The sequence below is a fragment of the Lolium perenne genome, chromosome 2 (assembly GCF_019359855.2).
Source record: "Lolium perenne isolate Kyuss_39 chromosome 2, Kyuss_2.0, whole genome shotgun sequence".
Classification (NCBI taxonomy): domain Eukaryota; kingdom Viridiplantae; phylum Streptophyta; class Magnoliopsida; order Poales; family Poaceae; genus Lolium; species Lolium perenne.
In genome coordinates, this window is record NC_067245.2 from 266,872,112 (window position 1) to 266,887,473 (window position 15,362).

Below are 15,362 nucleotides of genomic sequence, written 5' to 3' on the forward strand. Positions count from 1 at the left end.
TTGAGGATTCCTTCGTCACGAGAAGCTTGTGCAGCTTTGTGCTCATCCAAGGCAGCTGTCGCATCCTCAAGTTTCTTCTGCAGTTCCTCGACACCAGCAGCTTTCGCCTTAGCTTCATCAGCTTCGACCTTGGCTTTGCTAGCAGCGAGTTCGGCTTTCTTGCGAGCCGCCTCACTTTGCTCAAGTTTTTGAGCCAGTGCGTCGGCGCGTTCGTTAGCCTCTGTAAGTTTCTCTGTCGAGATATGGAAAAAAGAGAGAAGAAAGATCAAAAAATCGCGGCAAGCAACAGGAGTGACAAATTAAGGAAAAACGACAAGTATGAAAGTCGTTACCTTCGGCTCTATTAGCATATTCACGGTACCCAATAAATTGGGAACCGATGCGGAGAAGATCCTTGATCATAGGCTGTTCAACGTGAACACAGTAAGAGAAACATCGGCATAAAAAAAAAAAAAAAAAAAAAAAAAAAGGTGTGAAAAAACAAAATAAGGAAAATATAGATGTCGACAAACTTACATCATCTAGGAGCGGGGTCGACGAACTGCCCAACTGAGGGGCAGGATCAACAATCTTTTCAACCCGTGCCCTTTTTGGTGAAGGGGCACGGGGGCTCGAAGGAGTAGATGTATCAACATTTTGTTGAGGAGGCGACGATTCCTCCCCTTCAACTGGTTTTTACGAAATAACTAAAGTATGTGACGTGCTCGTTCGAGCAGCCACATCTAAAGTTGGTGTTTCTTCATCATCACTGTGACAAAATAGTGGCAGCATAAAAAGCAAGGCAAGATAAAATTCTTCAAATAAAAAAGGAAAAGAACAAGGAACCTACGAGCTGATGATACTCTCGATGTATGGATCATAAGCTGCTTTTCGAGGTGCAGGAGCAGTTTCTTCGGGTTTCGAGGTCCCGGAATCTTCGGCATTGCTCCTTTTCCTTTTGCTCTTCGGAGAAACAGCAGGAGGAGGAGATTGTGCTGATGTTGTATCTTCGTGAGGCAGCATCCTTCTCGGTAGATCCCGCAGATTTTCGAGAATCATGCGGGTTCATTCACAAAGAGGGGTCTCTGGTTGTCATCATCGACAACAGCTCTTTCTTCGACCTCTCCATCCTCCGGAAGAGGAGGAAGGGAAGCCATAGTAGGATGATTCTACAAGGAAATAGTGACAAAAGAGAATAAGTGAGATACCACTGCAATAAGATACAAGGAACAGTTCAGAACAAGATAGAAATTTGAGAAGACAAAATACCTCGGGAAGAGGATTGGAAGCACTGTATGGTTCCACTCGACAGGAGGAGGGAATAGGATCCTTCTTGCCTAATCGAGAAATTCTTCGAACCAATTTTTCCAAGTCCTTGGTGGAAAGATCACCAGACATTCTGTTGGCGTCATTTTTACCAGAATACGTCCAAAGGGGATTTTTGCGAGCTTGAAGAGGCTGCACTCTAATCCTAAGGAAATAGGCAGTGATTTGAACACCAGAAAGCTCTTTGCCTCGAGTATTTTGAAGTTGGCGAATGCGAGACATCAGTGCCTCTGTCGCCTTTTTCTCTTCCTCGGAAGCTTCGGCATCCCAGGAGCGGCGGCGTTGAATTCTGGCATTTCCGTCGAAAGGCATTATGTTGTGCTCAACGGAGTTGGCACTTTCTTCGTGGATGTAGAGCCACTTCTTGCGCCATCCTTGGACAGAATCAGGAAACTTGACGTCGAAGTAGTCGACATCAGTACGAACACAGATAACAACGCCACCTATGTTATAGGTGACGTTGTGGGAGCCATTGCGGCGGAGGCAGAAAATGCGCTTCCACAGAGCCCAATTGGGAGGGATTCCGAGGAAGCATTCGCAAAGCGTGATGAAAATAGAAATATGAAGGATGGAGTTGGGGGTCAACTGGTGCAGTTGAATCCCATAAACGAAAAGAAGGCCGCGGAGGAAATCGTGGATTGGGGTCGAAAGGCCGCGGATCAAGTGATCAACAAAACTAACCCGATACTCCATTGGAGGCTTGGGGTAGCTTTTTTCGCTAGGAAAGCGGATGGCGTCCTCCTTCGTCATGAGGCCGAGCCTCTTCAGCGTGTTGGTGTCTTGGTTGGAGATTTTGGATCATAGGCTGTTCAACGTGAACACAGTAAGAGAAACATCGGCATAAAAAAAAAAAAAAAAAAAAAAAGGTGTGAAAAAACAAAATAAGGAAAATATAGATGTCGACAAACTTACATCATCTAGGAGCGGGGTCGACGAACTGCCCAACTGAGGGGCAGGATCAACAATCTTTTCAACCCGTGCCCTTTTTGGTGAAGGGGCACGGGGGCTCGAAGGAGTAGATGTATCAACATTTTGTTGAGGAGGCGACGATTCCTCCCCTTCAACTGGTTTTTCTGAAATAACTAAAGTATGTGACGTGCTCGTTCGAGCAGCCACATCTAAAGTTGGTGTTTCTTCATCATCACTGTGACAAAATAGTGGCAGCATAAAAAGCAAGGCAAGATAAAATTCTTCAAATAAAAAAGGAAAAGAACAAGGAACCTACGAGCTGATGATACTCTCGATGTATGGATCATAAGCTGCTTTTCGAGGTGCAGGAGCAGTTTCTTCGGGTTTCGAGGTCCCGGAATCTTCGGCATTGCTCCTTTTCCTTTTGCTCTTCGGAGAAACAGCAGGAGGAGGAGATTGTGCTGATGTTGTATCTTCAGAGGCAGCATCCTTCTCAGTAGATCCCGCAGATTTTCGAGAATCTGCGGGTTCATTCACAAAAGAGGGGGTCTCCTGGTTGTCATCATCGACAACAGCTCTTTCTTCGACCTCTCCATCCTCCGGAAGAGGAGGAAGGGAAGCCATAGTAGGATGATTCTACAAGGAAATAGTGACAAAAGAGAATAAGTGAGATACCACTGCAATAAGATACAAGGAACAGTTCAGAACAAGATAGAAATTTGAGAAGACAAAATACCTCGGGAAGAGGATTGGAAGCACTGTATGGTTCCACTCGACAGGAGGAGGGAATAGGATCCTTCTTGCCTAATCGAGAAATTCTTCGAACCAATTTTTCCAAGTCCTTGGTGGAAAGATCACCGGACATTCTGTTGGCGTCATTTTTACCAGAATACGTCCAAAGGGGATTTTTGCGAGCTTGAAGAGGCTGCACTCTAATCCTAAGGAAATAGGCAGTGATTTGAACACCAGAAAGCTCTTTGCCTCGAGTATTTTGAAGTTGGCGAATGCGAGACATCAGTGCCTCTGTCGCCTTTTTCTCTTCCTCGGAAGCTTCGGCATCCCAGGAGCGGCGGCGTTGAATTCTGGCATTTCCGTCGAAAGGCATTATGTTGTGCTCAACGGAGTTGGCACTTTCTTCGTGGATGTAGAGCCACTTCTTGCGCCATCCTTGGACAGAATCAGGAAACTTGACGTCGAAGTAGTCGACATCAGTACGAACACAGATAACAACGCCACCTATGTTATAGGTGACGTTGTGGGAGCCATTGCGGCGGAGGCAGAAAATGCGCTTCCACAGAGCCCAATTGGGAGGGATTCCGAGGAAGCATTCGCAAAGCGTGATGAAAATAGAAATATGAAGGATGGAGTTGGGGGTCAACTGGTGCAGTTGAATCCCATAAACGAAAAGAAGGCCGCGGAGGAAATCGTGGATTGGGGTCGAAAGGCCGCGGATCAAGTGATCAACAAAACTAACCCGATACTCCATTGGAGGCTTGGGGTAGCTTTTTTCGCTAGGAAAGCGGATGGCGTCCTCCTTCGTCATGAGGCCGAGCCTCTTCAGCGTGTTGGTGTCTTGGTTGGAGATTTTGGATCTCTCCCACTCAAGATCCTCGGCGGCCATCTTGGATTCCGGCGTCCGTGGCGAGTCAGACGCGTGCGCGGTGGCATCAATGGCAGCGGGCAGAGCAATGTATATGCGTACGGAAGATTGGAGAGAGTTGGGCGCAGGGGAAGTTTTGCGAAGAGGAACAGGTGAGCGGCGCAAGCGAGGGGATGAACGAAGGTTGAAGAAGGATTTATATAAGAATCGGGTGAAGCAGTGTGCCGTTGGATGAAGAAATCGTGTGGTGAGGATGGATCTTCTAGACACAAGGGCAAAAGAGTATTTTTACTGAAATAGGCGTTACCGTACGTGCGCCAGGAAAAGCGGAGGACGTGTGTCCACTACTTGCACGACGTGTCAACGTGGTCGAAGCAATGGATCCACAGGGCAGAAAAATCACGACTATTCGAGAAGGATGAAGTAAATTTGATTAAGGGAAGTATGTCGACAAGAAAAACAAAAGAAAAGTGGCGACAGAAAGAATTATTCAATACTTCGGGAGCCTTTGGTCAAATACAAGTTTTTGCCCAAATGCTCGGGGGCTACTTCAGAAAAAAGTAAATTTTCGAGTATGACAAATATAGAAATTGCGGGAGCCTACAACCAAGCACAAGTCTTGGCTGTAGCCTCGGGGGCTACTCCCATCGGGAGCGCTGTTCGCGCACCCGAGAGATAAAAAAAGAGAGAAGAAGAAAGAGATCATATTGGGAAGTAATGAAAATATAGCGACAAGGTGGACTAAAATGTTGAGCCTACAACCAAGCACAAGTTCTTGGTTGTAACCTCGGGGGCTACTCCCATCGGGAACGCTGTTCGCGTGCCCGATGAAATTAACAAAAATAGATAAACAAGAGAGTATATTTCGAGTTATAATTAACTCTACATATACTCCCATCGGGAGAACAATATAAGTCATATGTGACTCGATAAAATGTGCCATTCCAACAGCCGGAAAAGCACTCGACAATATATTCTCAGAACGCCGAAGTTGCGATCAATTTCTGAATGCCGCAAATTTGCGAAGGTAAGACCCCAGATCCGTTTCTGGCTGGGCGTGGCATCGCCAAAGACTGCGCTCTGCTACTTTTATCCGTATCAACAGATACGAAGAAAATCCTAACGGACGCGTTAGGTACCCGATAAATTTGACTGGGACTCGACAGAATGGTAAGACCTTAAGCGGCTTTGTCGACGTTTACACCAGTATCCCGAGATCATGTCCGGGGACGTGATTTTGAAGTAGGTTTTTGCGGATTGCCACTAGAGCAGTTAACTAGTACCTGATCCGTCAGATGAACTAGCCCCAATTACCAGTATTCCTGTACAATATAGAGTTTTATGTGAAGAAATATAAAAGGTTAAAGCTTTCGAGTAAAAATAAACAATGGAGATTTTCCCTGACTCTACGATTCAAGCAAAATCTCGGGGGCTACTGACATAGGCATCCCAAATGGGCCTGCCGAAGATGGTACCAGGGGTTCTTGGAAGCCCAATACCGAAGAATAAGAAGATTCGGGAGCCCAAGATTTACTAAGGAAAGATAGAGTTGTAATAGGAAGTGTTGTTTGTAATCTGGCGGGATGAGTTAGAAACCGTCCCGGACTCTGTAAACTTGTATAGCACGAATCCCTCGGCTTCACCTCCTATATAAAGGGGGAGTCGAGGGACGAAGAATCAATCGAATCATTGTCTGCAAACCCTAGTTTTCATAGTCGTCGAGTACTTTTCGGCTGAAACCTTCGAGATCTACTTACCCTCTACTTCTAACTAAACCCTAGCCTACAATCCATAGGCATTGACAAGTCAATACCTTGTCACCCAACACTTGTTATTGGAGAGTTGCCACTAGTGTAGATCGCTGGGAACCCCGGTCCATATCTCATCATTATATACTTGTTCTACATGTCATTGGAAGTAGTATCAACTATCTTCTCGTGCCATTGCTCTCATATTGCTATTACTGCTGCTGTGTTACTGTTACTACTGCTCTCATATTACTGCTACTTTTACATCACCCCTGTTGCTAGTGCTTTTCCAGGTGCAGCTGAATTGACAACTCAGTTGTTAAGGCTTATAAGTATTCTTTACCTCCCCTTGTGTCGAATCAATAAATTGGGTTATACTACCCTCGAAGACTGCCGCGATCCCCTATACTTGTGGGTTATCACACCCTACGGTTCGCGAACTATGCAGACATGGTCGAGACTCCTCTCCGAGCAATAACCAATAGCGGGATCTGGAGATCCATAATGGCTCCCACATATTCAACGATGACTTAGTGATCGATTGAACCATTTACATACGATGCCAATTCCCTTTGTCACACGATATTTTACTTGTCCGAGGTTTGATCATCGGTATCTCCATACCTTGTTCAACCTCGTTACCGACATGTACTCTTTACTCGTACCATGGTATGTCATCTCTTATGATCAAATCATATGCTTGCAAGCTAATCAGACGACATTCCACCGAGAGGGCCCAGAGTATATCTATCCGTCATCAGGATGGACAAATCCCACTATTGATCCATATGCCTCAACTCACACTTTTCGAATACTTAATCCCATCTTTATAACCACCCATTTACGCAATGGCGTTTGATGTAATCAAAGTACCCTTCCGGTGTAAGTGATTTACATGATCTCATGGTCGAAGGACTAAGACAACTATGTATCGAAAGCTTATAGCAAATTGAACTTAATGACTTGATCTTATGCTACGCTCATTTGGGTGTGTGTCCATTATATCATTCAACCAATGACATAACCTTTTTATTAATAACATCCAATGTTCATGATCACGAAACCATGATCATCCATTAATCAACAAGCTTGTTATACAAGAGGCTTACTAGGGACTCCTTGTTGTTTACATAACACACATGTATCAATGTTTCGGTTAATACAATTATAGCATGGTATGCAAACATTTATCATAAACACAAAGATATTATAATAACCACTTTATTATTGCCTCTTGGGCATATCTCCAACAGCTTGTTCATGATGTATGATTGTATAACTTGCTTGTTCATGTACACACTTCTCTTTGTTCTGTTTGTAATTGCATTCTTTTGTTGCAGTGCTCGAAGATGATGATGGGTGCATTTGCGCACAACATTATGGCGAGGGCTGCTCCAAGGAAGCTGGAGAGGGCACCCCTACCAAAAGGCCAAGCGAGAGGCCTTTCAAGGTCGGGCTTCCATGACGGCGTCGGCCCAACCCACTTTGCTGAAGTGGTGTTGTCTCCAGGGTTGGAAATGCTTCCAATTCCAACTGGCTCCCGCCAGTACCTTGGCACCGTCCCCAGGACGATCATCTCGAAGATGAACACCAGCTGCTCCTGAATGGTCAAGCTGAAAGAGGTCAAAGGCACGATCAGTCTGGATAAAGGATCAAGATCGGCTACTTCAGGACCTTCAAGGGTGCTCAAAGATGACGTCTTCAAAGTAACTATCTTCGACTACAACTCAACGGAGGTCGTGATGAGGTGCCCACATCATGATCCAACCCTTGCCATGATCGATGAGTGACTATTCTGTCAAGTGGTATGTCTGTCCTATGTCTTTATCATCGAACTATGTTTACATTCTTGTTAAACTATGTTTGTTCGTATGTGCTACTATTTAATCGTTCGTATGTAGTACTGAAGTATGTTTGATTATTTTTCATGGCACTATTGTGTGTTTAATCGTAGTATGCTCCATAATCATGCACAAATGGTTTGGTAACCTCACCAATTCGAGAAGAGGTTATGATATCCCCTGGTGTGCACATAACCAAACATTGTGTTGATTTTCTTCCGAGTCTAAAACAGCCTACCGGTCGAACGGGCTTTCGTTTCTCAAGCCGAGTGTAAATGAAATTGTTAGCAACCAACGATAGTGCAAAAGTTGGTTCAAGTCCACTTTTCACGTATACGGTAGCTGGTGGGCTAAGTTACACGAGAGAGGAAACACCCATGCGAACAACCGACCAAGCTCCAGGAGAACCATCGTTGCTATGATCATGCGGAACTGGAGATGGTAACGAGAACGTTTTCCAAACCTCCATAGGAGCATGAGTGATAGCAGCAGCCGAGCGCGCAATACCCAATAATTCATGAACATACTAGAGTAACAAATTAGTTCAGGTAGAGTCCTGGACCTATGATCGTGCTATTGGGTCTGTTCTTTTTTGGTCTGTTGTTGTTGTTACTGTTGATGGGATTCTACTCTTTTTTTTTCTGTCTCTGCTGGAAGCATGGAAGGGTGGGGGGGGGGGCGATTCATGCGCCTTGCATTTCGCGAGAACCGTACCGCCCGGCGGCATCAGCGAACGCACATTTCCGCACAGGCCGGCCCACGGTCGATGCGTGCACAACGCAGTACCAGGTGTTCCCGATCGTGTACCTTCGCTAAAAATGGGGAAAAAAAGTTCAGATCGTATGGAACTTGCCTATCTCCTTCGCATCGCGTACGTGCGACGCCAGCATCTGCGTCACTACCGCCGCCGCCGACGACGGAATTCCGGCGGGTGAAATCACTTCGTTTGACTGCACCTGACCGCGCACACGGCACCAGGTGCTCTCTCCAGATGCTTCTAGACGCTTCTGCAACCTTCGGTTCCCGATCGGACGGTGCAGCGGTAGTTGACCCATCGCATCTGGTTCGTTCACACGTGGCGGGTCCCGGCCGACAAGGCGCGTACGAGCTTCCTCCGCCGTGGGCCACACCGAGCGTTCACACCTCCGCGTTACTTTGCCCATAAGATTCGAACGGTGGGCCTGGCCCTATAAAATCCTCCGGTGACGTCCCGGCCCATCCCTCAGTACCATTCACTTCGTCGATTCCACGCTACCGGCTACCGCCTCCCAACTACCCGTTGCTCCTCTTTGAGTTCTGAGATCGCGCGATCTCCGCCACCGGCAGCCGCACGGGGAACCTCGCCGCTCGCTCCAGCATGGCCGCCGCCGCGTCCTCCGCCACCTCCGTCCACGACTTCACCGTCAAGGTAAGCAGCTCCGCTCCACTCTCCTCACGCTTTTACCGCCTGCTAAGCAGCCCCCACTTGGTTCCCTAAAATGTTCCCCAATTCACGCGCTACTAGATCCCTGCCCACACTCCGAGCTAGCTCGACGTGTGCTAACTTTTACGCTTCGCTAGTCCGGACGGGTATTCGCGTGAATTTCGCTGCCGATCCGTCGGATTAGCCTGCTAATAAACCGTCTCAACTCGCTAGCCTGTAGCTCGACGTTTCGCCTGATTTCTGATGAAGATGCAAAGTGAATTACGTCTAACAACCGCGTTTCGCTTCGTGTGCAGGATGCTAGCGGGAAGGACGTCGACCTCAGCGTCTACAAGGGGAAGGTTCTACTCATCGTTAACGTCGCGTCCCAGTGGTGAGAATTATTACCATCTCTGAAACCTGGCGTTTCAGTCCCCTCCGTTTTGGCCATGAGATGTCTTCAAGTTTTCGCACAACACGTTTAGATCAGATTGTCATTGCATAGTCCACAGCAAAAAAAAAAAAATGGTCAAATTAGATTAGTCACCTGCTGTGTACTCCTTGATTGTCCAAATTAGTTGGCTGACGTAGACTTCTGAACTAGAATTTCCACAGAAAACACTACTTCTTCAACTGCTGATTATTGTTCTGTTCCAGTGGCTTGACCAACTCCAACTACACCGAGCTGAGCCAGGTGTACGACAAGTACAAGGACCAAGGTACTTGCTTCACCCACTGCCTATGTATTGTTTCCCTTCACTGACAAATGAATCGCTGGGATCAGTCTGCTTATTGCTCAACAGTAGCCTGCTATTTGATTTTAAACGACAAACTTTGGGGGTTGGGATGCTAACCACTAGGTTCTCTTGCTAAATTGTGGTTTTGTAGGACTTGAAATCCTGGCTTTCCCATGCAACCAGTTTGGTGGGCAGGAGCCTGGCACCAACGAGGAGATTGTCCAGTTTGCCTGCACCCGCTTCAAGGCTGAGTACCCCATTTTTGACAAGGTAGATTTCTGCTATTATTTGTTCGACCAAAGTAATGCATATATCAGTTCAGCGTGAAACAAATAGTGATCTGATTGAGCAGGAAAACCTGTCTCAGTGTGATATTCTTTCAACCGCGTCAACTTCCAATGGAACGATCCACTATCTCCATTTTATGGATGTTTAATCCAAGAAGAACGGTTTACTGTGTAGTGTCGTAGTATGGAGTCCTAACTCATGATGTCTGACAGGTTGATGTCAACGGCAAGGAGGTTTCCCCCCTGTACAAGTTCCTGAAGTCAAGCAAAGGTGGCCTTTTCGGCGACAGCATCAAGTGGAACTTCTCAAAGTTCTTGGTTGACAAGGAGGGTCGTGTCGTGGACCGCTATGCACCGACCACTTCTCCCCTGAGCATCGAGGTAACTTACAGCGTGTTGATTCACATGCCCTTGTACAACCTGACTTCTGAAGCGCTGTGCGCTGAACACTAACACTTGCTCTGTATATATCTGCAGAAGGATATCAAGAAGCTGCTTGGGAGCTCTTAGACCCGACTGGTCGGAGCCTGTAGAAAAAAACCAGCACTTCTGTATTACATTGGTGCTAGAAACAATAATATTGTTGTGTTGAATAAAAATATGTACCCAACATTTCAGAGGATGCATCTGCTATATCTTCTGCATCCTACTATGTACTTGTATATGCCATGTCAATGAAAGTATTGTAGCTGTTCGTTGTGCCTTTCGTTGGATCCGTGTGCTGTCTAGTTACGTTTCTGAAGAACAGAATTTATCATGTTGCTGCATCAGATTGAAAACTTGCTGCGACTCCGCATTTAGTTGGCGGCAGCCACTAAAAGGTGGTTATGGATATATGATCATGATCTTGGCCTACTTTCATACCCAGCTCATGGATAGTTCAGATTAATTCCACATGTCACAAGTTCAGAAGATGGTTATGGCATTATTTCATAACCCTTTGACATAAAGTGAGTTCTATGAATAGTTTAGCTCGCATATATAAGTCTACGAAACTACACTTATGTTCCTGAATAAGTGAATGGCATACCAGTTTTACACTTCTTCAAATATTTGAGAACTAAAATTTAAAAATATTTCCCACCCTGTGAAATATGCATTTGAGTTTGTAAGTAATCTCCTGACCACGAAATATCTGTGGAATTCCAAGTTTTCAACAGCTCGACACATATAACTGTTGTGTTATATCTCAATCATATACTATCTGCATGCATCTAGTGCCAAGTGCTACCCATCGGTCAGGTCGAAACCATGGCGCCCAAGTTCGACATCTTCAAGACTGGACCACCCAAACTGAGGCAAAGGTGAAAAGGGAGCTTCATAAGGCATTGCATCCATCTCCCAGGGTACTTTCAGGTCACTAAGTTCGCTCTCACTGGTGCTTGGTTCCTTTTCCTCTATCACCATGTAATTGAAGCTCCCAGCAATCACCTGAGGTAATAACACAGAATAAAAAGATTAGATCTCTGAACCTCTGCAGAAGAGTGGACAAAGGTAGGAAAGAACACTAGGAAGATTTCACTATGTCATAGACTATATCACAACAACTCTTTGGAGCATTTTGTATTGGTTTATGTGACTATGGATGTGCCTGCAGTTTCACTTGATAATGAAAAATTATGCCATGTACCTGCACAGGGTCTGCAGCAATCAGAGGCCCTCCAACACTACCTCCAAACAGGCTGCCACAGGGAGTGGAAACTACAATGCTTAAACCCCCATTGCAGTTTCCTGAGCAACCCTCATCAGACAGCAGATAAGAGCCTTTTAGTGAAATTATCTCAAAGTGACCCTGCAAAATCAGCTCAAAGTAAGACCAGGAGGTGGGAATAGTTTATCTTATGATCCATGGTGTGCTGAAGGAGGGGCTAAGGAGTAGCGGAGATAAGACGAGCAATTCGTAGCTGAATATGGTTAAATAGTAGTGTGTCAAACGTTCATTGAGAACACCGAGGCGAACCTGGTAAACTGCATTGTTCAGGCCACCTGACTGTGAGGATAGACGGAGGGTTACACTTGATAATGTGCCATTGGCTGATAGAATGCAGATGGATTTGTCATACAGCTCTGATAACAGCATAATCTTGAGGGTAATATCCTGTGTATAAAAGTACTTTCATCATTGCTATAAAATTATAAACAACATACGAGCAACACACTCGCTGACTCTTCTTCCACTGATTCTGAACCCCACCCATTTTTCTTCAGAAACAGGAACTTGGTGAAAAAAGCAAAAAGCGAGCGATATTTCTATCACATATTGAGACAGTAAACACAGCAAAATCGAATATTTGTGCAGAAGCTTGGCAAGAGAAATCTGCAGTCCACCGATTGTATGCGAATCAAGGACTTGCTCAATGCAAAAAAAAAAGTATGACAAGAGCACATACAAGTATACTGTAGTTGCCAGTAAAAATACAAATCCAGGCATATGGTACTCAAATAAAAAATTTGTACACTAGTGTTGAGAACCTGCCATTCGCTGGAAATTTGCTAGTGAAAAGAACAGCTGACAAGCATTAACGTTGACTCAACACCAAACCAGGTAACACAGAGAAAATGGGAACATGCTTCAGCTCCATTTTAACCTCACGTGTCGAATGATAAACAAGAAAAATTAGGATATTCTTCTAATTTGTAACATAAGAAGATGGGTAGGTTCCTGAAGCTGCGTACCTCACCCTGATTGATACGCAGCACATGTGGAGCAAATGCATTTCCAGGTGCACACCCCCCTGTGATCAAAACATAGATTCAGGGCCATTCGATTAACACACAGAAGGGCACGCGTTCTAATAAAGCGATGAAATTCTCGAGATGTAAACTTCAGCAATACGATGAACCTCCAGTTATATGCAAGCACAAACATATCGAGTGTGTGTGCTTGGACTGAAATTTGCAGACATAGAAAGAAACGAAATGTATGATCATGTGGCAGTTGTGCATCTCTTGAACTTTCATGGTGATAGATTGGACATGGAGAAAACATCTTTTATATATCCAGAACTGTGTGGCCGCAAGATAATAGTCCATGAATAATCAGCTGGAACAGTGCCAACCATTACATCACCACACTAAGCATACGGGTCGAAGGGGAAGCTCTAGTAATAGTAATGATGTTGTTTTCTAGGCTCGCTTCCAAAATCATCCTTATAATTAATTCCCTAGGCATCATCACATTACATCCAAATCATCCCCACATGACCACATTCTCACTAAATAAAGACTACAAGTACAGAACAAAAACCAGGCCGTGTTAATAAATTAAACAGAATTCCTTCAAATATTGCAGCAGCAGCAAACAAATTGCGTGAATAGCGAGCAACCAAACAAGGGGCTCACAGTTCATATCGCAAAAGGTACGGTACTATGTACTCAACTACTCACCAAGAAGGGCGAGCTGCGACTTTTTCCCTCCGGACTTCGGCGGCCGGCCCCTCCGCTTAACCGTCTTCTTCTCCGGCGCGGAAGCCTTCACCGCCGGCGCCCGCATTGCTGCGAGGACAGCCCAAGACGCCGCCGCCTTCGACGGAGATTGGTGCGCGCTGAACCCTAAGTGCCCTGATCCTTTTTGGCGTCTGCGTGCGGAACAGCAGGTTTCTTGGGTTGCTGGTGGGAAGGTTAGGGCGTTAAAGTTGGACAGTGGTTTGCAGGTTTTGGATGGTTAAGTCGAAGAAGACCGATAGTGTGAGTTTATCACTTTATCAGGTATCGGGTGGGGATAGAAGAACCCGAATTCTTTCGGGCGGACGAGTGCCAAACCAAAGTCTTGGGCGGGCACACTACAAGACAACTGTCAAACCGTGCGGAGGCTAGCTGACCACACGTATCGTTTTTAAAAAAAAACTGTAACTTTTAAACCGTGCGATGAAATTACAATCTGTTTTCACTTCTGAAATCCCCACAACGAGAATTTTAAAACTAAATCATATTTTCATATGTTTCGATGAAATTTTTTAACAGGCAACTTGTATGCGCGATAGAGCAACTTTATTGTGCAACAAAATAACTTTGGTATGCGGAAAATCAACTTTGGTGTGCAACGAAAACGCGGCAACAACTCCTAATCCACCGGAAAAAAAATGATACGAGCAACAACTCCTAATGCATTTATGATGTAGTTCACAAGGTTTGGCCCTAGTCGGTCGCAATAACAATGTTGCCGATCAAGCCATCCCAACCCTCGCCACTAACTAGCACAGTTGTAAGTATCATCGCCCCACATTTGATGGCTCTGGCATAGCTAGCGTTGCTTTCCGAAACACCCCCACGTCGGTCGAGTCAGTCGTTCCCCCGCTCATGCTGGTCGAGTCATCCTAGTAACTTTGTTGCAATTGTTGTTTTTCATCATTGCTAAGTTACCTATAATTAATGCTTTACGGTAGTGTAGGCAACTTTGCAGCAACGAGTAGGCAAGTTCGCTATGTCTGATGCAACTTCGCTGCAATGGCAGGAAACTTCGCTGTAACGGTAGAGAACTTGCTGCAAAGATAGAGCAACTTAAGTACCCTGCAGAACAATTTTGGTGTCTGACGATGCAATTTTTGAACCCTGCGGAGCAACTTTGGTGCCCGACCGAGCAAATTTGGTTTGTGACGGCCCAATTTTAACGTCTAGCGAAGCAACTTTGGTGTCCACCGAATAAATTTTGATGCATAGCTGAGCAACTTTGGTGTCCACCGAATAAATTTTGATGCATAGCTGAGCAACTTTTGCGTCCAGCGATGCAACTTTCATTGTGAATGTTGATTTACGTTTGTGCAGCAAAGTTGTTTTGCCCCAAACTAAAGTTGCATTGTTCCGTATTATAATTGCTTTGTCGCATGTAAAAGTTGTTTTAGAAAAAAATTAATCAAAATACATAGAAATGGGATCTAGTTTTGAAGTGCTCACCGCCACAAATTTAAAAGTGAAAGCGGATCATAATTTCGACATCTAGTACAAAAGTTATATGATTTTGAATATTTGAAAAGGAAAATTAATGTGCATGGTGACATGCGTTCACACGACAAAGCTAGCATGCTTGATTTTTTAGACGCTCGCTCAGATACACCAATGGGCACGCGGCCGCTCCCTAGACGCGTCCATAGAAGAAACCCACCGAGGCATCGTAAGTTATGAACGTCCGGTTTAAGGAACCGGTTTTTTTAGCGATGGACGCGCGGGTATTTTTCTGACGGACGAAACATCCAAAGGCACTGGAAGGCTTGGTTTTTTTTACGGACAAAAATTAGTTCCAGTTTTTTTGACCTACCAACACACCGGTCCGTAACTTATTAGTAGAGATAAAGAGTCTGCTAAATTTTGTAACCAAAAGAAGAAACACAAGTAGATGGAAAGTACATAAAAACTATCCATCTAGAATTCTGCTAGCGTGCCTCCATCCATAGCCTAAAAATAGCAGTCCTGAGTGACCTCCAGCAGCCGGTTGCATCCAGTAACCATAGTACCCCGCTGGTTCTCCGGGAGCATGTACGCCCATAGTTGTAGCCAATGCGCCGCATGAAGAATAACCTACAAAAAATTAGTTCCA

General features: G+C 45.2%; 2 protein-coding genes across 2 annotated transcripts; one reads left to right on the plus strand and one right to left on the minus strand.

Annotated features, from left to right (window-relative positions):
* Positions 1-8,624: 8,624 nt before the first annotated feature.
* On the plus strand, positions 8,625-10,535 carry LOC127336005 (probable phospholipid hydroperoxide glutathione peroxidase). Its single transcript, XM_051362745.2, has 6 exons — positions 8,625-8,811; positions 9,123-9,199; positions 9,463-9,524; positions 9,694-9,812; positions 10,043-10,210; positions 10,307-10,535. The coding sequence occupies exons 1-6, from the start codon at positions 8,761-8,763 to the stop codon at positions 10,337-10,339; spliced, it is 510 nt and encodes a 169-aa protein (XP_051218705.1). The 5' UTR covers positions 8,625-8,760; the 3' UTR covers positions 10,340-10,535.
* A 249-nt stretch (positions 10,536-10,784) lies between these two features.
* LOC127336004 (AT-hook motif nuclear-localized protein 10) lies at positions 10,785-13,531 on the minus strand. The gene is made up of 5 exons (XM_051362744.1): positions 13,217-13,531; positions 12,506-12,564; positions 11,790-11,927; positions 11,460-11,621; positions 10,785-11,260 (listed from the first exon to the last, which is right to left on the minus strand). Exons 1-5 carry the CDS (start codon positions 13,320-13,322, stop codon positions 11,057-11,059), a joined length of 669 nt encoding a protein of 222 aa, XP_051218704.1. The 5' UTR covers positions 13,323-13,531; the 3' UTR covers positions 10,785-11,056.
* Positions 13,532-15,362: the final 1,831 nt, after the last annotated feature.